The following is a 26,069-nucleotide window of genomic DNA, read 5'->3' on the forward strand; positions in this document are numbered from 1 at the left end:
CAAAGAGTGGTAATGGAACCCAGTAGCTGGTGTTATTAATTCATGCTTATTTTCTGCTACATCAATGGCTCATCAGTACATTCTCATGACAAAGTTGACTGGTTGCCAGTCAGTTGACATCCTGGATCCACTTCCTCTTCTTTGCACTCGCCTGGCCTGGACAGTCTCATTTATTCCCACCTGTTGAGTTGCTCACCATAGTTCTTTCTGTGATTATAAACTGTACCATTTGTTTAATCGCACCTGAGTGCTGGGATGGGGGGAGAGAAGGATCTTCCCCGCCCCTATCACGTTATGTGTACCCTTATTGTAGTTCACATCTATCGAGCTCCTGGTCTGCTGGACTCACTATACAGTTAGCCTTTTGTGAGGTCTGTAAAACCTTCCCCAGCACTGATCACTTCCTGGCTGGTTCCTGACTGTCCTTTGCACCTGCTGCCACACCCACTAAGTCGCCGTGCTGGCTATAAGCACCCCAGAGGCAGGAACTGACTCATGGCTGTAGTTCCAGGGTCTAGCTCAGAGTCTCTGCACATGGAGGGCGGGCTTTCCAAGTTCCAGGGTTGGTTTGTTAAACAAAGGGCACAGAACTCCTCTGCAGCACTGCGGGGATACAAGATGACAATGCGTCAGCCTCTGAGGTCCTCCTGCTATTAGACAGAGGTGGAAACAATACGCGTCGTGTGCTGAGCTGACCCTGATCAAGTGCCAAAATGTGCAGGCCAGACTTAAGCATTCTGGGTGGTAGGAAAGCAGAAAGATTGATGAGCTGAAATCCGAGCTTCCGGAGGAGCCAGGCCTTACGTTCCTCTGTTGTTCCGGCATATTTCAAAACTTAACATTAGGCTTGTATTCGGGCTTCATAGAATGGAGAGAAACAAAAGAAAATTAAACTTCCCTCAGAAAGTCTAGGAAAAGGTTGAGGTGGGGAGGGAAAAGGAACAACTGGGGTACAGGTGGGGGCGGGGAAACTCTGGGGAAGGTTTGGTGGCAAGATGGAAACTAAAAAAAAAATCTTTGAGGCAAAAGATACTGGACACCAAAGTTATGACTTTAACTCTGTTTAACTGTTGCCACCCTGCAGGTAAATTCCCATTATTGAAACACCAGGAATTTCTTTCTTTTGGTCTTTTGAAACAGGGTCTCTCGTAGCCCATGCTGGCCTTGAGCTCTGTTTGAAGCCACGGATGCCCTTGAAGTGATCCTGCGGAGTGAAGGCCACCATGCCTGGCTGGAAATAAATTTTTAAGAGTCTCTTTCGGAAGGCTTCACACCTGACTTCACAGTCACATGTCAGTTAGCAGAAATGAGAAACACTTGTGGCAATCTGAACGGGCGACGTTCTGCACCAAAGGGGGCAGTTTCCCCAGGAACATCTGTGATTTGTTTCACATATATTAATGAGAGGCCGGGGGGGGGGGGGAGGAGGGGGTCGCGGGATACCAGCGAGCCTTTTTGAGTGTCTGAATCATCCCTCTGAAGTTTTAAACAAGGAACACTGATTTTTCCCCTCCAGCACTGTGGAGTCTTTTGTATTCAAATCCAAAGCACAGAACTCTATTGTGGGAAGAAAAAGTCTTTAATGGAAACCCAGTCGCGTCCACTTACAGCAATGAATATAGTCTCGCGCGGCAGACACTATTTGAAACACTACGGCTAAGAATAGGATGGTGTGGGGTTTTTTTTCTTTTTTTTATGGGCACCTTCGTTGGAAGTCGTTCTAATTAGTACCACAGGGACCTGGAGAGGACGGAGGCAGGCCCACCCAACTACAGGGTGGTGGGCAGTCAGGTCCGACGCTTGTGGGATCTGATGCTTAACTCAGAGTGCCTGGCCATCTCTCCCAAGCACACCAGGCCTCTGGACCTTGAGGGGGTGGCAATCCACAGCCTTTGAAGGTCTTTCAATCCTAGCTGGGTAATTATTTTTAGCAAGGGCTAAGCAGGGGGCGGGTGGCATGCTCAGCTGGGAACCAGAGGGTGTACGTGTGGGTTGCTGGCTGCGGGACCCTCGTGGGGATTCCACAGCGAAGGAATGCTGGGCGTCCCGGGATAGGGGCCCAGCGATGGGGTTTCCAGGCCAGCCTTCCAGGCCAACTTTTAAAGGTCGGAGGAAAGTTTTTCGAGGGGTGGGGGCCCGAGGGGAAGGCTGGGTGGGCTCGGACGTCTCCTCCCCTTTAAGCGGGTGGCCCCGGCGCCTCCTCCGTTACCTGGAGCGGGGAGGGGCTTGGGAAAGTTTGTGTTTGTTGCTGGCAAAGCGCCGGGTGGGAGGCGCGGGCGGGCGGACGCCACGGCTCTTCCCTTCTGCTTTCGGGAGGCGGTCGGGGCTGCGCCCTGGGATCGGCGGGGCCGGCTCCGGGGCCCGGCGGCTGGCGGAGGGCGGGAGGGGAGGAGGCGGAGGGCCGCGCCGAGCCAGGTGCGCACGTCCGCGCCGGCGCTGGGCTCGCTCGGCCGGCGGGGAGAGAGCGGAGCAGGCGCGCGGCCCGGCGGAGCAGCCGACTCTGGAGCAGCCGGAGCTGGAGGAGGAGGAGGAGGAGCGGCGGCGGGGAAGGAGGAGGAGGAGGCGGAGAGTCGCTCCCGCCGGCCGAGCATGGGGCGCCCGGCGCCGAGGCCGCTGCTGCTGGCGCTCCTGTCGCTGGGTGAGTGCGCGTGGGGCGCGGCGGGGTCCCGGGGGGGGGGGCGCGGCTGCTGCGCGGGGCCTGGGGCACCCCGGGTGTCCGGGGCGGCTCCCGGGAGACCCGGCTCCGGAGCGCGGGGCAGCCGGTCGGGCGGGGAGCGGTCTGCGGCCGACCCGAGCCCGGTGCACATCCTCCTGGGCCCGCGCCAGGGGTGCCCGGAGCCGCCCGGCCTGGCCGAGCCGGGTCCTCACGTGTGTCGGGGGAGTGGCCGCTGGCCGGCTCCCCCACAGCGCTCTCTACCTGTTGGCCGCCGGGAACCGGGCTCACCTTGAACTCCCGGCCCCGGAAGGTGCGGGCGGCCCCGGCCCGCGTGCCCGGCTGGGCGGAAATCTGAGCCTTTGCTGTGCCCCGCCATAGCCGCGGCCGGTCCGGGTCGCTCTTCATGCGTTAGCCCATGCTTAGTTGCTTTTCCAGGGAAGCAGGAGAATCCAACTTCCTTCCGCGAAGGTCACTGGCTGGCCCGGAGCGTTTCGGTGACAATCGTATACCATCCCCATCTATTCAGTTGTGGCTAGATCTGCCTCAGCGTTGCCTTCCAGGTTTTCCTGAAGCCGGCTAGGTTCGGATTTATACACAAAGACCCGAGAGCCCAGCTCTCCCAACTTTTCTACCTGTTACTTTTGTCGTTACTGCCCCTTTCTCTTCTACCCTCTGGAAACCCTTGGTGCCTCTTGGTGGTTTGGCCCAGTATCCTCTCCCCCCACCCAAGGAATCTTTCCTGGGCTTACCGCCCCCCCCCCTCCATTTTCCATTCACTCCTTACACAGACACCATCTTCACGTAGATACCCTGGTTGATCTTAACCAGCCACGAGGTGTATTTATTTAGTGCCTGCCTTGGTACACAGAAAGGCAGATCCCCAAGTGCCATTATATGCTTGGTTCCTTGTGATCAGTGTCGTCTAGGACAAGTGGAATTCCAGACCCAGCCCTAGGTTTCCCTTCCAAGCCCCTGCAGAAGACAGACCTCAAGCTTTTGCAGTGCACATGGTGGATGTTGTCTATACCAGCCAGGCCTCAGCTGCATAGAGCCTAAATGACTGCACTTCCGATGGCCCGAGGGTCCCAGGGGAGGCCTTCCTCCACCCCTCCCCTCCTGCTGGCATTAGGATTTTACTATCCCAGCCCCCATGAGTCCTGGCTGCCTGCAAACTAGCCTTTCTAGCTGCTTCCTGGGATACCTCACCTCTGAGGGGTTTTCTGGAAATGACCGCCTCCGAGAACTGGTCTAGCCACAATTGTAAAGCCACAGCCCATGTGCAGAAAACATCCCATAGTCCTGTGGCTTCTGATCCTAGCCCCTTTAACTTCCCCCCACCAGGCGCCTGCCCTTGTAAGTTGTGTATTTGTTGAAGATAGCTGCAGATGTTCCCCACCATTGAACTGGCTTACGTGTCTGGGTCAAGCAGGGCCACGGCCTATGGTTGCACAGATTGTGCAGGCCGCCGCTCCCAGCTGCCACTCACTTTGTGGTTTATGTGACTGATTCTCCCTGGGGTGGTCAGTTTGCAGTCTTAGGTATGAAGCAGCTCAGAGGGTAGCAGGAGGTAGAAATTTAAAAAGAGTGCCCTTGAATGGGCTGGGGGTTACAGCTCTGTGGAAGAGTGCTGGTGTAGCTCTGGGTTCTATCCCTCACCCCCAACAAACAAACAGACCGCAGCCAACAACCAAGGCACAGGGGGAGCACAGCCTGATGATGGCCAATGCAGATTCACCAACCAAGTCTCTGAACCGACGACGACATGCCATCGATAAGCTCCGCCCCTTGGTACCTCGCAGGCTGTAGCTTCAGCCTGACCCCTGAGGCAGCCTTCTAGTGGACCATCACTTTCCAGAGTGAGCCCAGAAATGGCGTGTATAGATAAGCAAGCTGAAGAGATGTCTTCCCTCAGGTCTTGCTGCCGGAATAGAATCTCAGTGTCGCTGCCCTCTGCCACTGACTTGCATGGTGACCCTCTGGGCAGTGACCTCCACCTGTACCCTAGCCCTTTGTTTTGTTGCTTTTCCCAAGCATGGGTTTAAGCTGTGTCCATCCTTCTAAGGGAAACCCACACTATGCTTTTCCAGTCTTAGCCAAGGAAGGCCCTGGAGGTTCCCCAGGAGGACAACTTTCTGGCCCCTCCTGTTGGTTTCCTCCAGCTCCCCTCCAAGGTCATCTTTTCTCTGATGGATCATTTTGGGGTTCCCACCTGTGTGCATTGCGCCCCTGTGATTCTCCTCCCAGGGGATGCCTGTTGCATTTGCTTTCAACTCTCCGCTTTAGCTAGTTTATTCTAAGGACCTGCTTGCTAGTTCATGGAATCTGTTGAGCCTCCTAGCCCACCTACCCCTGCGCTTCCCATGTAAATCCCTTTGCCCTGAAAGCTCTCTTCTGCCTTAAAGTTTTCTCAGTAAGCCCACCGACCAAGATCAGGCCAGAACCACTCAGTCCCTCCTTGCCCCTGTCTGTCCTTCATCCCTTCATTTGTATGGAGTTTCATAAGTGCCTACTCTGTCTGTGATAAGAGTAGTGCCTTGAGTACTGGGAGTTCCCAGCAAATGACCAAGGTACAGCACCTCACTGAGTGGTTGACTGGGCTGGAGAGATACATGATGAAAACAGCGCAAGCCCTGACACGGGGGAGAAGCAGGGAGGAGTGGGATTCATTTTGACTTGAGGGTGGGGGTTGCTTTTGCTGAAGAGGTGACATTTGAGCTGAGCCTTGAGGGTAATTAGAATTTTGAAAGAAACAATGGAAGAGCATCCCCGGGCTCTGGGGAAAAGCCTGAAGTGTGGGTGAGTGAAGTGTGTGGCTCCCTCAGAAACGGCACCCGAGTTCCCTGTCCTGAGATGGGAGGAGGAGATGACTGGGGGAGGGGAGAAGCAGGAGGAGGGGCTGGAGAGACTGTGTACTGTTGGCTCCTTCAGGGTGGCCAGGCAGCCTGTGTTTCATGTCATAGCTCCTGTTCAGGACACCGAATGTCATTGTTCCCAAGTCTTACAGCCCTACTCGATTTTTTCCCCAAAAGTAGGGAGCCCATTGGAATTGCTCTCTTTTTATCCCCTTAGGATAACACATAGGGCATGTTTGACCAACTAAACATATATAAATGGGAATGTCCGTGTGTGTGTGTGTGTGTGTGTGTGTGTGTGTGTGTGTGAAGTGAGTAGCCATGAAAAGTTTGCAGCGTGGTGGTGGGTGGGGCTAGAACCTTAACTGGTGTGCAGCATGAGACCTGGAGATTATGGAGAATGATTAATATATTCTCTACATCTTTTTTTTTTAATTGCAAATCTACTGAAATAGCTTTTAAATGACAAAAGCATCACACCTCTATTTTCAAATTCCATTGCTGTAAAAGGGTATTATGCTAATTAGGCAGGCTAAACTGCCTTAACAGGTATACTTCTAGCACAGTGGTTCAAATAGTAAGACCCCTTTTCTCCCCCCTGGGTGGGCCCTTGTTTCACACAGCCATTCTTGTCCCCAAGTTGTTGACCCCTCCATCTGGTTTTTAAGATCACTTTATCTGTCACCCTTACTTTTCAGCCCCCCCAAAGGAGGGAAACAGCTTGGATGTTATAATGGATACTTCTTTGGCCAAGCTAGGAAGTGACATCATTTCTGTGTATGTTCCATTGGAGACAGTTTAGTTCCATGTCACACTAGCTGCAAGGGAAGCTAGAAAACACAGAGGAACCTGGCGGCCATCTGTCGGCTACTGTGAAAAACGGAAGGATGGATTTGGGATTTGGAGGGGCACCAAGCAGTCTTATACAGAATGCATGGCACAAGATAGACTGTGTCTCCCCCTCCTCCCCCCATGGTACTAGAGAATGAAACCAGAACCTTGTACACTGTATTCCTGAGCCTCATCCCCAGCCTTGTTCTTTTCTGGTGGCTTCTGTAAGGGCTGGGCACCTGCCAGGCACAGAACACCAATACCTATCACTTGAGAGCCAGGCTCTCGGTTACCGTCCATCCGTCATTGACATCTTGGGAAAGTCTGTTATTTTCTTCTTATAGGATGAGGACCTGGGTGCCCAGAAGACTGAAATCACTTTTTCAGTCATGGCAGGACCCCATCCTGTCCATGCTAAGGATCAGCTGACCATTGCTCACTATGCCATATGCTGTCCATTGTTTGAGCTTTAGATAAAGCAAAGGTGATCATGGTTAGAAAACAAAGCTGTAATTTAAAATAGGATCCGGGGTGTGTGGGGGCCCAGGTACAGTCTAGAAGGGAGTAGCGGTGTCAGCGCGTACTCCTCAGATGTGACGGCCTGCAGCCCCTGCAAGTCCTCCTTGCCTGCTCAGAGGAATGAATGGGGCACAAATGAAGCTTGCTGCTCCACAGGGCACTGGATATAGAGGAAAGCTCGCAGGAGAAGCACGCATGAATCCCCCAAGCTTAAACAGCCTTTGAAGTGCTGTGGTCTTCAGAGATTCCTTGGCACTTATTTCAGCCTTGTTAACAGAATTCCTGTATCTGCCAGGCTGATTAATGCCTGCCCTGGCTATAATTATTCTTATTAGCCGGCTGGATAGGCGCTGTGGTTGCCGCTGATACTCCTTGCAGGGCAGTCGAACTAGGCGGCTTTTATATGGCTATTTGGTTTTAGTGATGAGCTGCTGAGCTGATTTTTCTCCCTATAGATGAATCTATACGTACATACTGGCGCTGCGTCTGGCAGCAAATAAAGTGTGGGCTTGTCTGTCGGAGTGTGTCTGCATCTCACTTTATCAAATGAAGTTGGTGGAAGCTGTCAGGACCAGTTCATAGCCGTTTGGTTTAATTGCATTGGTTTCTTTAAGGCAGGGCTGCTGGGCCATTTGACTCTGCTTTGGGAAAATAACACGAAGTGGCAAAAAAATTCTAAATAATTCATCTTTAGAAAAGGCAAAATGCTGGAGATGGCAGAGTCCATGGCTGCTTTTTTATTTTTTTTTTTAAGATCTTGGACTACCATCTCTACTCCCCAACACACACACACACACACACACACACACACACACACACACACAGCAACTACAGTCTTTGGGAAGGAGCAGGCTCAGCCCCAGTGGCAAACGCTATCACTTACCAGCAGTGTGATTTCCAGGAGACAAAAAGACAATGGAAGTGTGTGTTTAGGTTCTTTTACTGCTTATTTCTCTCGGTGCTCCCCAGTGTTTGTGCTGGGTTATGGCGTCACTAAGTGGCATGGTTCAAGTTTAAGCATGACATTCCACGGCTCCACGTGCAGCCTGTTTTACACCTTTGTGAGCAGCTGGAACGTGGAGGCGTCGACACCACTTGGAACGTTTCAGGGGATCGGGGACCGTGTGTTGGATGCTGCTCTGTCTTGGGTGAATCTGGCTGAGAACATTAAAGAGCAGAGTTGTGCTCACAGGTTCAAGGTTCATTGCAGAATGCTTGCCGCCGTGGAATCTAAATGACACAGAGGCACTTTGCAGACAGATAGGTTACTTCTCAGGCCTTAGAAGTGACCATGAGCCAAGAATATCTTGGAAATGGCTCTTCCTTGTTCTTGCTCAAAGCTGGAGAAGGCCAGTACTTCACAGCCTGTGGGCTGGGTGAGGAATCCCTGTCAGTTTCGTGTGGGTTGCAGTTGTATCGGGATTCTGGTAGTGGGTCCTGGGAGCCCCCAGTCAGAGGCCACCGCTAAGCCCTTGAGCCTTGTAGATACTATCGTTGCTGAGTGTGCAGTGACGAAGGCTAGTTAGTGCCTGTCACTTTCAGGGATCCTCAGCATCCCACCCCTTCTTCAGGATGCGCTGTTGTTTGGAGATGGAAATGGAGTCAGGTTTGGTAATGTCTGCTGGCCTTCTCAGATTTAGAGAGGCAGAAGCAGGAGGATTGAGAATTCAAGAGTAGCTTGGGCTAGATAGTGAGACTCTGGGAAAAAAAAAAAAAAGAAAGAGAGAGGGGGGAAGGGAAGGAAGACGCTAAGCAGCTTTGAGACATTGTGTGGACATTTGTCCACACAGCAGATCCTGAGCCGGGGTCAGTTGAACAGGTCGGGCCTCCTGAGGGCTGGGGATTTTGAAGTGAGCAGAGCAGGGCAGCTTCAAGCCTACTGTACGTGGTGGCACAAGGTACTAGACGTGGGGTTAGGACCTTGACGGAAAGTGGGTGAAAGAGTTGGGTTGACGGCAGGTCGGAAGGAAAAGTTCTAGAAGTCGTCATGGGGAGGGTCGGGAAAAGAGCCAGCGGAGCACCCTCCTGGCAGGAAAGCCGAGATGAGTGGGAGCTGGCTTGCTGAAGAGGGAGTGGGGGCGGAAAGGACTTCTGCGAGCCAGAAGGCTAGAGAGAGAGAAGTGCAGGCCTGGCATGGAGGGTCGCGCCTGTGAACACGGCCCTCGCAAGACTGTCATTGGGCTGGGGCTACGCGGGGAAGGTGGATTTGTGAACAAGTGCTGAGGACTACTAAGTGGATAAGCAAGGACATCCCAGACAGCAGGGGCTGTCACCTGCCTTCCCAACGGGGGGCCAGGCAGAAGACCACTGTGAGGGCGGGGCCTGACTGGTAGGATCCAGGAGACACTAGCGAGTGGAAGAGCCACACGGGGAAACAGCTGGAGAGAGGGGAATAAGCATGACTGCGTCCCAGGTGGACACCACAGAACAGGGACAGTGAGGCTGGACCTCAGGGGGAGTCCTCGGCTCTGCGTGGTCCAAAAAGGGTTTGTGGGGTACAGGCAGAATTTGGGAGGAGTGCTGTAGTATACATGCCCCCCCCCCTGCAGTCCTCTTAGCCTTTGCAGCTCTAGAAAGTCCCCACAGTCCCCACATTGTAGAGACACTTTCTGTATGCCCCCTTTCTTCTCTGCATGTTTACAGCTTCTGGGTGTTATCTAATGTCTGGATCGGCAGAACTAACTTACTCTCTGATGGCTATTTTTATGTCTCCTCTGTGTGTGTGTGTGTGTGTGTGTGTGTGTGTGTGTGTAAGTGTGAGGCTTGCTGGCCCACAAGCCCCAGGGATCCATCTGTGTTCACCATCCCAGTGCTGGGCTTACAGTGTGCACCGCTGGGTTTTTACATGAGGGCTCGGAATTGAACTCAGGTCTTCTCGGCTGCATGGCAAGCACTTACATACTGACCCATCTCATTAGCTCCCTTGGGTGGGTTCTTGAAAAATTACAAAGGAAGGAAGAGAAGAAGAAAGAAAAGAAGAGTGTTTGTGCGTGCTAGACAAGTGCTCCCCCACTGAGCAACACGCTCATCCCACCCGTGCCATGGCGTAACCCATCTCTTTTCTGTCTAATCACCTAAGAAGGCTTCAGTAATTTGTTACAGATAAACTATTACATGTGTGATTTTAAAAACTATTTCTATACCTGGTACCCCTCCCAGTTGAAAATAACCTACATGGAAGGGAAAAAAAATGTACTGAGTTTAGGCTTTGGAACCAGCCCTCCTTTGAACTCTCTCTCTTACTCTGGGGACCTTAGATAGGTTCCTTTACTACTTTGAAACTCACTTTCCATCTCTGGGAAATGGGGATGAGAGCCTCTCCTATAGGATTGTCGTCAGTATAAAAATTATCTTTAGAATACAAACATTCCAGTCAGCGTGTATCCATACTTACCTGGTGTGGTCTGGGGTCGACATCAGTGCCTGGGGGAACTCTCCAGATTCCGTCCGCTGTGCTGGATCTGAGTCCAGGAGCCTCAGATGCACACTAATGAGCAAGAAGTTTTAGTCCGCAAGGGTACACAGCACACAGAATATACGGCAGCGTGGCTTTCTCAGCGAGCACCGAGACAAAGGTCATGGTCAGACTGGAGCGGGTTAGTGCTGGGCTTGGTGGATGTGGGAGGCATTCAGTTAGCAGTGCAGGATGAGGATGGGGAGAGAGTGGGCATGCAGTGGAAGCCGCCAGCTTGCTTTTGTGTTTAATCCACCAGATTTGGCACGTAGGAGGGATGACATCATGTCTTTCCATGGAATTGAGGTTAGAAGGATGGGAGACCCAGGACTTGAGGGAGCCGCTGAGGACATCCTAGGGAAGCTTGGCCAACGAGGGCAAGTAGGACAGACAGGTGAATGGGACGTCAGGGTTTGATGGCTCTACAGAGGGTTTGAGGGTCCAGGATCTAGAATCTCCACCATTGATGGGGCAGCCGGTCATCAAATAAGCCCTTAATCAGAGTCTGTTGTTTTGGTCAGTTTAGCTCTAATATCAGACTAGGGTTGGCCTCAGGCACTTAGATAAGAGCCGTGTAACTTCCTAGAACCCACAGCCCCCGATGTAGTAGAGAAAATGGTGAAAACTGGTGCTGAGTTGGGGGCCAGAAAGCAAGCAATGTAAGAATCCTCTAGGAAATGCCTTTCCAGCTTCTGTGTAGTGCTCAGCTTGTACCAAGCGTTACACTTACCATGCACTGACTTGTTGAATAGGCTTTGTGACCACACCAGATTGGTCCTGTTATTATGGAGGGACTTGGGCGGGGAAATCAACTGCTCGGGGTCACATTGTCAGTGACAGAGCTGGTAAAACACAAACTCACGCACCATTCAGATGGACCTCTCCACATGAGACGGAGTCGATGCAAGTAGCTAGCATTTGTTCACAATTGTCTCACTGTCTTTGAAGACCAGAGGCTTGGATCCTGGCCCTATTCCTTCTCCTCACTGGTTTCTTGACCTTGAACAAATTGCTGAGTAGCTCCTTGCCCCCGTAAAAAGGATTAGTTTCGCTGGTCCTGAAGGGCTTACCTTCTATGTCCAGACTTCTCTGAGCATACTGACTGTTGCTGTTGGCCATATGGGCTCCTTGGTTGGTCCTGGCTTTGCTGGCCCGTTGCCATCTTCCCCAGCCCTGTTTGGGTTTGCAGCCCATGCCTGCTTCTCACTTGCCTGGCCTGGGGCTGGTCACTGGTTGGTGCCACCAAGGGCTCTGGATATTGTCTGCCGTTCTGTGTATCAGCAACTGCTCCTCATCTCAACCCATTTTGTGTGCTGTGAAATGGGATCTCTTTCTGGGTTCTCTAGGGCTCTGGGATCCTCATCACCAGGCCAACTGGGCTTCCAGACTAATATCTAGGGAAAACAAACAAATAAGCACAGATACACAGAAATGGTAAAAACCCATCCAGTGTTTTAAAGCGGCTGTTAACTATATTCCTGCCTTTTATTTGTTGTTGGTGCTAGTTTTGATTTGAGGATATACATTATTAGTAGGTTGGGATTGTGTGATTAAGTCCCAATGTTCAAAAATGTAACTTGTATTTTGTTCTACTTTTATCCTTCGGGTCTCCCATGGAGCCTGATTGATGGCTCTGCTCTATAAGACTGTGCTTGCACTTGCATGCCTACCCAGCTGGTGCCCTCTCCCTCTCCTCTCTCTCTTTTACTGCTCTCTACTTCCCCTCTCCCTCCCACCCATGCTGGCTTCATAGTCTTCCTGCTTCCATTCATAGTCTTCAGCCTCCCAAGCTCTAGGCTTGCAAGCACGTGTCACATGTCTAGCACAGCAAGAAGGGATACAGATATTGAGATGTGTCTAAACATTGACATTGTTTTGGATTTGACACCCTTCCTGAAAAGGTCAGAGAGTTCAGATTCTGATACCCCTTCCCCGAGTAGGACCCTTAGTTGGCTAAATGTGCCCTGGTGTTTCCAGGGGTTTTCATCCTTCCTTGGTCCGAAAGGAGAAAGTTCAGGATGTTTCTAGGTACCATCCCACTGAGGGATGCATCCTAGAAAGCTTGTGAGACACTGATAGGAGCCTGTGCTTCTGGCCCATGACTGGATGCGGCTTGGCTGTTGCCCAATCCTCCCTGGATGCTTTGAGGTGCAGCTAAGTAGAGCAGTGCCATCCCACTCGTCTTGTGTGCCGGTATTGGCTAAGAGAGACCCCTTTAGGGGTGAACTCTGAGTGCTGAGTAGCTTGCTGCTTGGCACTATTCTAGAGGTGATGGGTGCGCCCTGCCTTCGAAATGCATCGTCTCCCTGGATGACCAGGAGCAACATAGGACTTGGTGTTGATCCAGGGTGTTGCCTCTTAGCTTATATTTCAATGAGGAGTTAAAAAAAAAAAAAAAGGCGCTTGGCACAGCTATTCATTTTTCCATTTTCTGAAAGCTGGCACCTCCAAATGTTTTTTTTATTTATTAGAAGACATTACAGTCTGTCATCCTTGATTGAGAAATCCATACAGTAAATCCAAGTTAAGATGATGATGCCTGACCCAGGGCCGGGTACATGGCGGGCACTTTGTCATATTAGTCAGTGGGCATGGCTGTGGCTGTAGAAGGAACAAATGTTTATGCCTGACTGCTAGTCTCCTTTGCAACACAAGGCATTCCTGCTTTCCCTCAGAGGCGCCGGGGAATATTTGCCGTGTTCCTGTTTGTGACACATTACAAAGGAATTAAGAGGTGCAGTCCCGAGAGGAAGGAATGGAGCCAGTTGTAACTGAACAAAGGGGTGGATCCTGGGTGCTTCTAAGGGTCTGAGTGAATGAGTTATTAGATGGCCATGCTTATGGGTCTGTCAGAATTAAAGGGCTGTGTAAATGGGTCCGGGGGCTGTTACTGTGGAAAACCTTTGCAGATCAGGTGGGCCAGGGAGTGGAAAGGTGTTTGGGTAGGGAAATGACCAGTGGGAGGAGATGAATGTGCCCAGCGTGGAATCCCATTTAAGGATTAGCTGACTTAAGCCGGGAAAGTAAGAGACCTCAGGGGCCGTGGATATTAAATTCTGGGAAGGGGAGTGGGTGGACAGGAAGACTGTGTGCAAAGTCACCCTGAAAGGTGTTGGCAGCTTCGTCAGTGCCCACAGAGCTGCTGGAGCCACATGCACACACGGCCCGTGAAGCCTTCTGGGGCTTCCAGGAAGCAAGCCTGCTAAATGAAGGTGATAAGTCAGACCATAAGCCTATTTTTGGTTGTTTCTTACAAGGAAAACGGCTCACCAAACAATTACTGATGTTCCCCTTCGGTCTTTTAACACCGCGTTTCTTCAGAGGACTATCCCCCGAGGAGAGACACAGATCAGTTGTAGAGGAAGGATGGGATGTTCGTTGGTGTTCTGCGGAAGCAAGGTTTATGTAGTTGTGTAGCTTATTCATTGGAGCCCCACTTTAATAACCATTTATCCACAAACAGGCTTATCTGAAATATCAGTATGAGTCCCAGAAAGTGCAGTGCAGTGCTTGGTATATGAGTAATTGGGTAAGTTCCTCTCTTCGGGCATCCCTGGAGGGTCACAGAGGCAGGGAGGGTTCTTGCTCACCTCCGCGTGTAGCAGCATGGTTGGATTTACCTATATGCTTAGAGAGCACTTGTGGGATATTTGGATATTATATGTATTCATGTGGTACACACACAAACACACACACACACACATTCACACATGTGCACACACACAAACACATGCCACACACTCATACGCACACACACATAGAGTGAGAAAGTCTCCGCCCTTCCTGTGGATCGTCCCTGCTCTTTTCTTGGCAGCTTGTGTGTAAGACACAGTATATGTAGATTGTCCCTTCAGTGTGCCCCGCCCCTTCCTCCCTTTGTGGGCTTGGTATAGCCACAACAGCATCTGCTCCCCCCTCCACACCCCTCAGCTTCATCCTGAGGTTCACAGCGAAGAGAACAGACCTCCTTCACCCCAGTGATTGCTTCCAGCACCTTGTGGCTGGGTTGGTCCCAACCACAGAGTCTGCTTGTCATCACTGTTGTAGCAAGCAGCCAGCTCTGAGCCACGTCTCACTGTCTGCATCGCTCACGCCCATTATTTATTGTCTCTTCTGTGCCAGTCATTATTCTAGAACCTGGGGCGCATACAGACATAGACACAGTCCCTCGATTCCTTAGCTGACAGGTTTGACATCCACGGGAGGAGAGGTGGTGATGGAGAAATGTCCAAGGATTGTTAAAGACAGAAAGTTGAGAAGAGCTTAAGGAAGCCGGGGAGCATTCTGCTACTTCAGGTATAGGTGCTTTGGCCAGTGGAGTCACTGCCGTGGTCACCTCTTCATCTGTGCATGCGTTTCTAAAGGCTTTAGTGGCATGTCATTAAGGCTCTGAAGCACCTGGGCACTTGGCTGTTACTATCCCAAAAAGGAGTGCCGTGGCGTGGCAGGAGCTGGTGTCGAGAGTATCGAGACTGGCAGGATCGCTTGCTGTGGTGCTTAACAGCCCATCTCATTGACGGTGCCAGGTGTCATCCTCACAGTCAGCTGTCACACTTGCTCCATTCACGTGCCCTTCGCTTCCCGTGATGAGCTCGGCCAAGAGCTTGGTTGAAAATGTCTTAGTGTGGGACTGTCTCAAAAGTGAATGAGATTGAGTACTCCTGTTAACCCATCTGGAGGAAGAAGAAGCAAAGGGCCACCATGCCTTTGAAATTCCAGGAACATGTGGAGAGAGCAGGGACCACAGTTACTATAACATCAGGCTGGGCTGGGGATGTGGCGTGCAGGAAGCCATCTGCCCCTGGTCTCACATCCAGTGAGGGAGACAGACTGCTTCAAGCTTGAATGCTGATGTGTAGGCTGCAGGCCTTCTACAGGCCTGAACTCTGCCTGGGTGGGCACCGAGGTTTCAGCAGTGTGGACTCATTTGAGCTCATTAAGTCAAGAAATTCGGTAGGTTTTGTCTGGCTGAGAAGGGGCAGGTATTCCAAGCAGATGGAAGTATGCAGGGAAAGAGATACCCTGATTTATCAGTGCTTCTTGGCTTTTTTGTTTTGTGGGGGGTTTTGTTTGTTTGTTTTTGTTTTTGTTTTCCCTTGAGACAAGGACTCTCTGTGTAGCCCAGGCTGGTCTTGACCACATTACATATCCCAGACTGGCCTTGAACTTTTGACTCTTCTTTCTGACCTCCTAAGTGCTGGGGTTTCAGGTGTGGCACACCCCCCTCTTCTGCTTGCTGACTTTGAATGAATAAAGAAAGCTTGCAGCTGGAGTGAAGGCAGTGTGTGGGGCATGCCTCCAAAAGAGCCATACATGTGGCCCAACACAAAATTTTAAACTTACTTAAAACATAGTAGATTTTTATTTTGAAAAAAAAAAAAATATATTTTTTTGTGACTTGATCACTTGGTTCCCACAGCAAAAATTTTTGTTTTGTTTTTGTTTTTGTTGTTGTTTTGTTGTGAATCGAGTTCCAGGACAGCCAGAGCTATACTCCGGTCTCAGAAAAAAACAACAACAGAAAAGAGCCTCCCGTGTCGTCCGGTTGAGTTGATTTGTTTTTGTTTGTTCTTCTGGTTTCTCTGAAATGCTTTCGGTCCCTCTATTCCTTTACTTACTGATGCTTTTCTTGTTATAGGATCTGTCTGTCCCCAGTCGTGCGTACCAGTGTCTTGTTCATTGACCAACAGGGGCCCTATCAATTCGTGTGGCTCTCTATATACAGTGGGTTTGTAGGAAAGAGTTTATGAATGCAAGGCATTTTCATTCCCGTCTCACTGATTGAATCTTTTCTTCAAAAGCCATCCAAACAAACTCAGGACCGTCCCATCTAATTTCTTGCATGGCAGAGAATCACACTCAGCTCTTTCTGAGCCTCCTCAGGGAAGCTACTGTAGACCCCACACCACCCACGGTGCCTGGCAAAGTCTTCGGATCTCAAGAACAGGTTCTAGGTCTTGCTGGAGGTGGGGCGAACAAGCCGGAGGAAGAGGAGAGGCTGGCCAAGTAGGGAGTGGGGGAGCATTGCCGGAGAATCAGCTCAGGTGTCCTTCATGCCCATTTCGAGCTTAAGCTGACTCTATCCCCTGTTCTCTTTAAATTCGCAGCTCAGAGGAGGACCAGGTGTTCGCACACAACTTGGCAGGCGACGCTGGGCAGTTTGTACATGGAGAGGAGCGAGGATGGCTGAGTAGTGAGGGATGCTAGGCAGAGCCTGGGCCTCTAGCAGCTGTTCATTTTATAGAATGTGCTGAGCCAATCCTTGTGGATAGCTGGTGCTCCATCCGTGTCTGTGGTCAGAGAATCATTTTAAATCATCTTGTGTTTATTGGGTTATTCTGTTTAGTCAACGGTACAGATTGCCTCAGAGTGTTTTTTTTTTTTTCCCCATCTCTTTTAGAAAGAGTTATCATTTGGTCATATGACTTTTTGGAACCTCAGTTTCCTTATTTAATCCTCTCCAGGGTGAGTATTAAAGCATGTGAGCTCAGTTTGCAAACTGTAGGGAACAGTGCTGTAACTGCTGCTTCTGGTTGGTACAGCGTCCCTGAGTGCATAGAGTCAATACTTAGTTTGCTCTATTAGGTTAAGTTCCAGCAGGGAAGTGGAGCCACTCTGAGTATTATGGGATAGGAGTTAGGTTTCACACAGCTGTGGGAAGAGCTGAGGAAGTCAAGTTGAAATGGGATCTGGAAGGTCAGGAGCCGGTCACTGATTGGCTGTCCTGTGCCTGGGTGGGCGGGCAAGCCGAAGCCTGGAAGAATCCGGTACCAAGCAGTTGGAGTCTCCTAAGACTCCAACTTAGAGACCCAAAGGATATATCCCGTTGTTTAATTCTGTGCTTGCATCCAAGTACCCAGTGGTCTTGGGGGTCACGGGGTCCACAGGAGCAACCTCTGGGAAGACGCAGGAGAGGAAGAGCAAGGACAAGCTGGGCTCAGGGGCACTTCTGTTCTGTCTCCCCCTGCCTCTACCTTGAGGACCACCAGAGCAGAAGGCCTGTGGCTCCCTCCTACTGCCCAGATCTCACGTGTTGTTTTCTCTCGTCCAACTCTAACCTGGAGTTGCAGGGAGAGGATGATTCTGGAAAATGTAGTGTGGGCTTAGCCAAGTTGATACAATCCAAGGCCCACAGTTCCATAATGTAGCATCAAAGATTTGTATGGCCTCTGCCTACCATGGTTTCTCTAGAAGCACTGCCAGACGGGGTTCAGTTAGTTGAGTCCAGTCTGTGAGTCGTGACCTGGGAGTCTGTGCTTGGTTGCGGAGACCCTCCGGCCCTGACAGGCTTCCTTACCGCCACTGTCTGTGATACAGGAGGTAATAATGGTTATTGAGGCAGTGGAAGCGCTGGCTGTGAAGAACCTGTTAGTTCTAGTTCACGTGGACACAGAAAATGGCTCCCGACAGTCACTTCCTTCCTCTCTTGTGACCTAGGGAACGTAGTCTGAAGGCCAAGAGATTTCTAGATATAAACAACCATAGAGGGCTATAGGCCTGTTGAGGGAACACGGTTTCGCCCTCTGGAACACCCTTCTTGGTCCCTGTGGCCTGTCACACACCACCCCTTCCAGCTGCCTAGTGGACAGTTCACTGTCCGAACCTCACTGGTTTTCTCCAGTGCAGCCATTCTCAACCTGTGGGTCTCCACCCCTTTGGGGGGGGGTTGTATCGGGTATCCTGCATCTCAGATATTTATATTTTGATATTTGTAGAAGAATTACAGTAGAAACAAAATAATCTTATAGTTGGGGGGGTGGCCACAACATGAGGAACTTTAAAGGGTCTCAGCATTAGGAAGTTTGGGAACTGCTGCTCTGGTGTCTTCCTTGGAAAGTGGTTTTTACTGGCTGTTAGCATCCCAGATCCTTCCGTGCAGCAGAGAGCTGCTGCCTCGGTCTGATCAACCCCTCGTCACCCCACCCTCAACCCCCTCCACCCCTGGTAGTCCATAGAGGAGAGGACCAGGAGTAATTCACTGGCTACCAACCACATCTGCTCTGGGCACATGCTCTGTACGTAGATTTTTGTCCAGGCTCCTCCCCTCACCTGACCATTTTTCAAAGGTCTAGTTGGAATAATGACCCCGTGTGAAGCCCGTATCACCAAACCCCTTCGTATGGGATTGCTCTAATTTTTTTGACCACCCCCTCGCTCCCCCCCGCCCAGGCCATGTTAGCACTTCCCTTCATTATACTGTGTACCTCTCAAGACTCCAGGCACACACCATGTGCCTGTGGCCCAGCATAGGCGTTCCTTGCACTGCATTTGTTCATTGAATTAATCGTTTACATTTGTTTAATGTGTCTTAGAGAGCACACTAGTCATTTTCTTGTTGCTGTGACCTAATGCCCGATAGGAAGCAATTTAAAGAGAGGAGGGGCTTATTTTGGCTCACAGCTCCGCTTAATTTGGTCCCTGATGGAGGTGCCAGGTGGTTCCATGGTGGCAAGAGTGTGCGTCTGGTATTCTTCACCACCTCACTTCCTGGTGGAACAGGAAGTAGAGTGCAGACAGGCTGTGGAGCCAAACTATACTTTCAGCTAGGCTCCACCTCTTAAAGATTCCACAGCCTTCCAAAACCACTTGGAGACTGAGTGTTCAAACACAGCATATAGGAGACATTGTGCGTTTGAACCCCAACAGTGAGGGTCCACTGAACTTTTTAAAGGTTTTTGGAAACGGGAGTTCTCTACATAGCCCTGGCTGTTCTGGAATTTGCTTTGTAAACCAGGCTGGCCTTGAACTCAGAGATCTGTCTACCTCTGCCTCCCTGAGTGCTGGGATTAAAGGCGTGTGCCACCCCTCCCCCTTAACTGAACTTTTTTTAAAGGGCTCATTCTAGTAGAATGCCTTGCTGTGGGAAGGCATTTTGAAGTATCGCCGTGTGTGACTTTATTTCACGTCTCTGCTGGCCATAAATTGTTTAATGTGTACGTTGCAGCTATCCTATCACTTAGGAACTGTCTTGACGAACACTGGCATGCTTCCTTTATGCCAGCTCTCCCAGAGGCAGGCTGAGGGAGACAAAGGTTTTTCATTTGTTGAGGCAGGAACTCTGGCAGAGGCATTGACTGTAAGGTTTGCAAGTTTGTGCTTCTGTGTGTGCTCGCGTCTAGCTCACAGGAGGGCTGGAACATCTTTGCAGGACTTCGTGGGCACCTGATCTCCTGGAGGACCAGGGAAGGGTGGGTTCGGGGTCTTTGGCAGCCGAAGCACCCTGAGCTCCTTATTTCAGGGCTCATCTTTGCCTGTACCGCTGTCATCGTAGCAGCTGATACAGCTTACAAATGGCTCCAATCTGCAAGCCAGATGATAAAAATTTGAGCAGTAATAGAAACAGATTGCAGGAGTGCTTTGTAGGGAGGCCACACTCTGCAGGTCTTGATTTAGAATAATGTTGATGATAACCTGAGAAATAAAATTATTTCCCGTGGCTATCAGGGGGAGGTGGGTAAGGGTCGATAAATAAAGCTTGGTCTTTATTGTCTCGTTTCTCTTCATGATCCCAACGGTTGCCTGGTTGCCGGTAGAACTTGCTGCCTCGCACATTGCTTGTGTAGTTGTTTACCTAGAAAGCCTTGCCTGGCATTTTCAGCTTCTCCTCAGCTATTCCAGGTACAGGGAACCTGAAGGCAGCTAATCACTTTCTTGAGTACGCTAAAGGGAGGGAGGTGGTAATCTGGAAAGAACTCTCCATTGTTATCCAACCATCTGCTGCAGAGTGAGAAGTCAAGGCCTAGGGCTGCCTGGGCACCCTTCTGAGAGGACTTCCGTTAAGGGTCCACTGTGTGTGTGTGTGTGTGTGTGTGTGTGTGTGTGTGTGTGTGTGTGTGTGTGTTAGAGTTGCCATCACTTTTATTGCTGTGTCTGTGCATGCACACGTCTGTATGGGCGACCGTGGAGTCCAGAGGAGATAGTCAGATGCCTGGAGAGTTACAGGTGTGTGAGAACCACATACTGTGGGTATCTGGAACCAAACTCCAGTCCTGAAAGAGCAGTAACCAATGAATGAGTTGTCTCTTCAGCCTCCTGGAATTATTTTAACAAGGCTCTTTTTCATTCCCCACCTATCTACTTATTAGAACTCTTATCTCTCCACTTCATGACTCATTTTTCTGTTGCTTTGTTGCCCCCATTGGGGAGTATGAAATATTTCAGAAGGAATTTCCAGCTGTTTTTCTCTCCCTCAGAGCAGACAGAACCAACAGAGGCAGAACCAACTCAGCTTTTGGTTGCAAGAAAGCTCAGTGTGTAAGCTGCTGGGCTGGGGCCTCAGCCCTCACTTTTGCTGTCCTGACCGTCTTCAGGCCATCACTTCCTCTTCATCTGTAGCAGGCTGGGAACACCTACCTCCTGGTATGCTTGTTGGACCAAAATCCTCTGAACGATGCTCAGCTCAGAGCATGGCATGTCGGAGACACAGAATATGGTCTTAATAAATCAGACAGAATGCATTTCAGGGTAAATACTTGAGCGACGCTCCAAAAGTGTGGATAGTTTTCTGTTTCTTCCCCAGTTGTTATCCTCACCACCCCCAACTCCCGTTTTGTTGTGTTGGCTGGTTGCTGTTTGAGACAGGCTCTCATGGAGCCTAAGCTGGCTTCTAATCTTGCTGCCTTCACCTCCCAAGTGCTGGGATTTCAGACGTGCACCACCAACACCCCGGGCTCAGCCTTTCATCTTTGTGGTTACCCTAGAGGTTAAAACACACATCGTTGCACATTTAACCAGTAACCGTTTCAGCCAAATTTACTTACCATCAGCAGAATTAATGCAGAAAAGTTTAAATTGGCCTAAGGTTTTTTTTTTTTTTAAATTATTATTTTGCTTGAATTTTTATAATTTTTGATTAAATGTACCTTATTTAATTATTTAATTAAAGTAGCTAAAAACAACAAATCCTGTCCATTGTTGATTTCTCAGTGTCATCTGGTGAGTTTCTAAAAAATACTACTGTTATGTTGTGCAGGCAATTCAACTGGCCCGCTCTTAGGGACCTTTAGGGTCCTGATAGCGTCCTGTGTCATTGCCTGAGTTCTACCTCTGATGTCATCTAGGCCAGGTACTTAATGGTTGGTCTGCCGCTCTCTGCCTTGCTCCCTTGCTCCTCTCTGTCGTGGCACCCCACCCCCTTGTCTGTCTCTCTGTCCTTCCCTCTCTCCATCTCCATCCAATAAATATCTTTCATACCAGATCTGTCGTACATGTGGCGTATTTTAGAATATATATCCCAGCAACTACATTTTCATTTGTGTTGTGTAGTGTATGTGTGTGAGCACACACGGTCCTAGGACAGCTTACGAAAGCCAGTTCTCTGGCCAACTGAGGTCATCAGGATCAGGGTGGCATGTGTCTTTACCCAGTCCTACCAGTGAACTTTTTACCACTTCTGAGACCTCTGAGCTCCAATTTACTCCACCCCACCTACTACTCATATACTTTCATTATGTATATAGATTGAATTAAAAAAATGTCACTGATATTATTTGGTCAGATTCTGTAGTGCCACCGGGATAGTCATTCTTGTCTCTCTTTTTGCCTTCTTGTGTTTCAAGAAGAACCAGCTGTTTCTGTCTGAACAACTCTACTTAGTGTGTTTTTTATGCCAATTAATTATCTTTTTCCTTGCGGTGAATTGGTTGAAAGCATATTTATTTTGCTTTCCACTTAAAAGTACCCCATCCCTTTTTTCTCACTTGGCAGTTACTTTTTGAGACATCACTTTAAGGCTGCCATTCCATGGTTTTACGAGCATCATTTCCGTTGAATGTCGGTTCTCAGTTGTGCTGTGGCCCCTTCTCTGCCTCGGCAATTTTCCTGGCCTGCGCTCCCGTATTTATCCTGCTAGTGATATATAATGAATGTAGCTTGCTTTTGCAGCACACGAGCACTCAGTTGAAGACAAATCTTAGCCATAATCTCTTAAAGAATTTATTCTCTCTTCTCACACCTTCTGGGACTTTCTTGCAAATATTTGTAACCTTTTTCCTGTGCCCCACGTAGCTCACATCCTCCGTCGTGTGTTTTTATCCTTTCACACCTGGAGTCTGTTAGATTACTTATCCTGGATGCTTTTATGCTACATCTAATCTGCTATCGGGACCACTTAGTGAATCCTTAATATTAGTTACTGCGTTTTTTTTTTTTTTTTTTATTTTTTAGAATTTAAATTTCCATTTTAATAGCTTCTAGTTTAGTAAAAATCCTGTTTCCTACTTCTTTAATAGGTCATGGTTATTTTCGTCTCCATGTCTGGGCACATCAGTGTCTCTATTCCTATGGCTCTGTCTCTAGTGTGTGTTTCTTCCCTTTTATTTTTAGCTATTTGATTCTGTCATCTCATTTTTTAAACTTTTTATTACTATCTCTATTCATGCATGTGTGTGTGTGCGCGTGTGCGTGTGTGTGTGTGTGTGTGTGTGTGTGTGCGCGCACGCACACGCGCGCACATCTATGTGCTAGTGCCCTCTGAGGCCGGAAGACAGTGTCAGATACCCTAGAGCTGGAGTTAATACATGATTGTGAAAGGGGATGCTGGGAACCTAACGCCTTCACATGATCAGTACGCACTCTTCCCCTCTAGCCATCTCTCCAGCTCATTATTTTAGTTGACTCTGTGTGGTAGCAGAGGTTGATCCCAGGGGCCTTGAACTTACCAGACCAGTGATCTCCCATGGAGCCCGGCTAGCATCGTGACTGCCCCATAAGTGATAGTTGAATATGGAGAAGCCATTCAGTCCCTGGATGATCTCATCTTCTGCCCGACAAGATATGCTTTTTTCCTGCTGCACCAGAAAATCAAGAAGCTTCCCTTTCTCCAGTAAGTCGCTCGGATGCTGCCAGTCTAGAATGCTGTCTTGCTGGCTCTAGTTCCTTTTTCAGCTTTGCATTTTCGATCCAAGAACATGGCCCTTCCAGCCTTATAGCTAGAAGCTGTTTGAATTCAGAAATCCAGTTTTGGTATCCTCATCCTGTGAGTTGGTTTTAAAAATGCTTATGTACTTGCTAGGCAGCTTGCTGTTTGAAGCAGGCCTTGCTGTTTGACTTTATTTGCCCAGGCTGACCTGGAATTCACTCTGCTGGCCTCAGGCTCTCCGGGATCCTCCTACTTCAGCCTCCTAAGTGCTGGGATTACAGGTGTGGTTTAACCTGTTAGTTTTTCTTTTGTGTTTACCTCCCAGCAATTCATCCTGCCTTCTGATAAGTCTTTATGTGAGAGGAGAAGCCCTGTATCATATTTGCCAGGGTCACTTCTTGGCTGGTATCCCCTGGCAGGTCCATCCCCTGTCCCCGTCTACCCCCCCCCCAATCTTGGCTCTTCAAATTAGTTCCTGGCTCTGTGAATTGTTCAAAGCTCTGTGTTTGGACGTATATTTCCTGGCCTAAACCACTTAAGAATCTGGCAGGTTTCTCAAGAGTAGAAGCACAGGGCATGATTGGGTTCACATGACCGTGATTCATCCCTCACAGAGGCATTGATCCAGGCTGCCCCAGTTTTAACCTGACCACCGTGCTGCTTCCCAAAGGTAGCTGTCTGATCCACACTAGTTTATTATGCCAGAAACAGTCTCCTACAAGGGGAAATCTGAGTTACCCACTTCTTAGATTTAGGTCTACTTATCCCTCCCTCAAATACCTCGTGGGAACTTACAGTGAAATACACAAAGAGGTGCAAAGAGAGCTCACAAGGTAACATGGAAAGTAAGAAGGAAGGAAATAACTATTTGGAATTTAAGCAAAATGATTTTCATAGTTGAATGTCATATTTAATACTGATGCTCCTTGAAGCCAGGGTACAAAAAGAAACAAGAATTTTATATGTATTTTTTTTTTTGGAAGGGGGAAGACATACAAGTTGAAATAATGACCGATGAAGTTAGAAATGATTTTATTAAATTTTTTTTTCCCTGTAGACTTAATAAAAACCATTTTAAATGAGAATCTGTTTACTGCTCTATTTGGGGACCTGGTAGAATGGAGCCTAAAAATGAGGCAGACTAAACTCTCATGCAATAGCCAACTTTATTCAGAGCATCAGACAATTTATACTCTGAGGATTAAGAAGAGTAAAATATACAGTTAGGAGCACAGGCTGCACATGGCAAAATGTTTTTCCGTAGAAGTCTATAATTAATAGCAGCAAGCAATAATGAGTAATCTGAAGTAACCCCCCCCCCCATTCACTACTTCTGTGAGGAGCACGGAAGCGCATTCCAAGAACAATTCCGTGATTTGAAGAAACTGAGGGCATAAAACTCTTGCTTTGTTGGAGTTTTCTCACCAGCACGCAGAAGTCCCCTTGCGTGAGTCCGTTCTTGGACCGCGTTCCACCAAGAATCCAAAGGCAGTGGGTGCGGAGGCCGGACGCTCCTGAGCCCTTCTCTAAGCGGATCTCAGCTGAGCAGGTTGTGGCAAGTACAAGGATCTTAGCAGTGGGGATTGGCGCTGACTCACTTGGTGTAGAAGCCTGGAAGGTTTGACGTGTTCTGAAGCTATCATAAGTGGCCCCAAAGGTCAAAGATACCTTTGTAGTTTGTGTTTTCTGGAAGGGGATGCTGGTACAGCTGTCCCATAGCTTTGGCCTTTGTTTTATAATGGGGTTCTGTTGGGGTGTTTTTGTTGTTGTTTTAAACTAAATTTTAGTGGGTTTCAGCCAGGTGGAGTTTTGTAATGCAACATGATAGCATCCTCAGTGGTACCTTCTTCACTTGAGTAACTCCTCCGTGGGCTAGGCTAACTTGGCTGTGCAGTGGAGGATGATCTTGAACTTCTGATCTTCCCGACTCTAGGCTCAGTTTATGCAGTGCTGGGGACTGAACCCAGTACTTCCTGAATGTTAAACAAACCCTCTCCCAACTGATTCCGAGTAGTACCTTAAAGTAAGCAGAGAAATGGTTTCCGTTGGGCACAGTAGGTAACACAGGCATTTACTCCCAACATGCAAGACACTGACGACATTAAGCTTGAGGCCAGCCTGGACTAAACAACAAACTAAACGTAAGTTTAAACTAAATGGCTTTCATAGAAAGGTTTCTTATATTGACCCCTGGAAACAAATGAAACCTTGATTAAAAAAAAAAAAGATACTAAACTTTTTTTTTTTTTTTATTACTGCTGTATGCCTTCCTGCCTGCGTATGGGCATGCGCACCCCTCCATGTGGGTGGGAGGTCAGAGGACAACGTGGCCTTTCTCCTTCCACCATAGCATGCCTTTTGGAGCTGGAGCTGGTGGCCAGGCTGGCACAGCAAGTACCCTTTACCCACAGAGTCACCTACTGGCCCTCAACTGTTGCTTAGAAAAGGCCTTTCTGTGCCGAGCTATGGTGGCATTGTTTAGGCTCAGAAATGATTGGGACTCTTAATTTGAAATACTGGTAGCACTTGGAAACTCAGTGGAAATTTGTCTTTTCCTCTTTCTCTCAGTTATCAGCTGTTACCAAAGGTTGTGACAAAAATTGGCAAGTTTGGCTCTGCAGTTCCTCTTTTTGATTTGAGAAAAGCCATATGCTCTCCCTTTTACAAGTTATATTTATTTTTAAGTATCGTTTGTCGCTATTTAACAATATTAAGAGGAATCTGTACTAAATACCAGATTGTGGCTGGCAAGTTGAAACTCTCCGAAAATCTGAAATCTCCATTTGCTCGGATGGGAGGACACCCCAGGTTCTGGCATGCAAGACATTGTTCAGGTTTCTGAGTTTTCAGATTAGAATTTGCTCTTTCAAGCATCTGTGCCCCCTGCCTCACCCTTTG

At 49.1% G+C, this 26,069-nt stretch overlaps 1 protein-coding gene across 1 annotated transcript in view; it reads left to right on the forward strand.

Moving 5' to 3' along the window:
- The first annotated feature begins 2,320 nt into the window (after positions 1-2,320).
- Positions 2,321-26,069, forward strand: part of Ptgfrn (prostaglandin F2 receptor inhibitor) — a 68,490-nt gene continuing 44,741 nt past the window's right edge. The window contains exon 1 of the mRNA XM_021650498.2: positions 2,321-2,638. Coding sequence (XP_021506173.1) covers positions 2,590-2,638 — 49 coding nt within the window. The 5' untranslated portion in view covers positions 2,321-2,589. The remainder of the gene's footprint in view (positions 2,639-26,069) is intronic.

The sequence above is a fragment of the Meriones unguiculatus genome, chromosome 10 (assembly GCF_030254825.1).
Source record: "Meriones unguiculatus strain TT.TT164.6M chromosome 10, Bangor_MerUng_6.1, whole genome shotgun sequence".
Lineage (NCBI taxonomy): Eukaryota > Metazoa > Chordata > Mammalia > Rodentia > Muridae > Meriones > Meriones unguiculatus.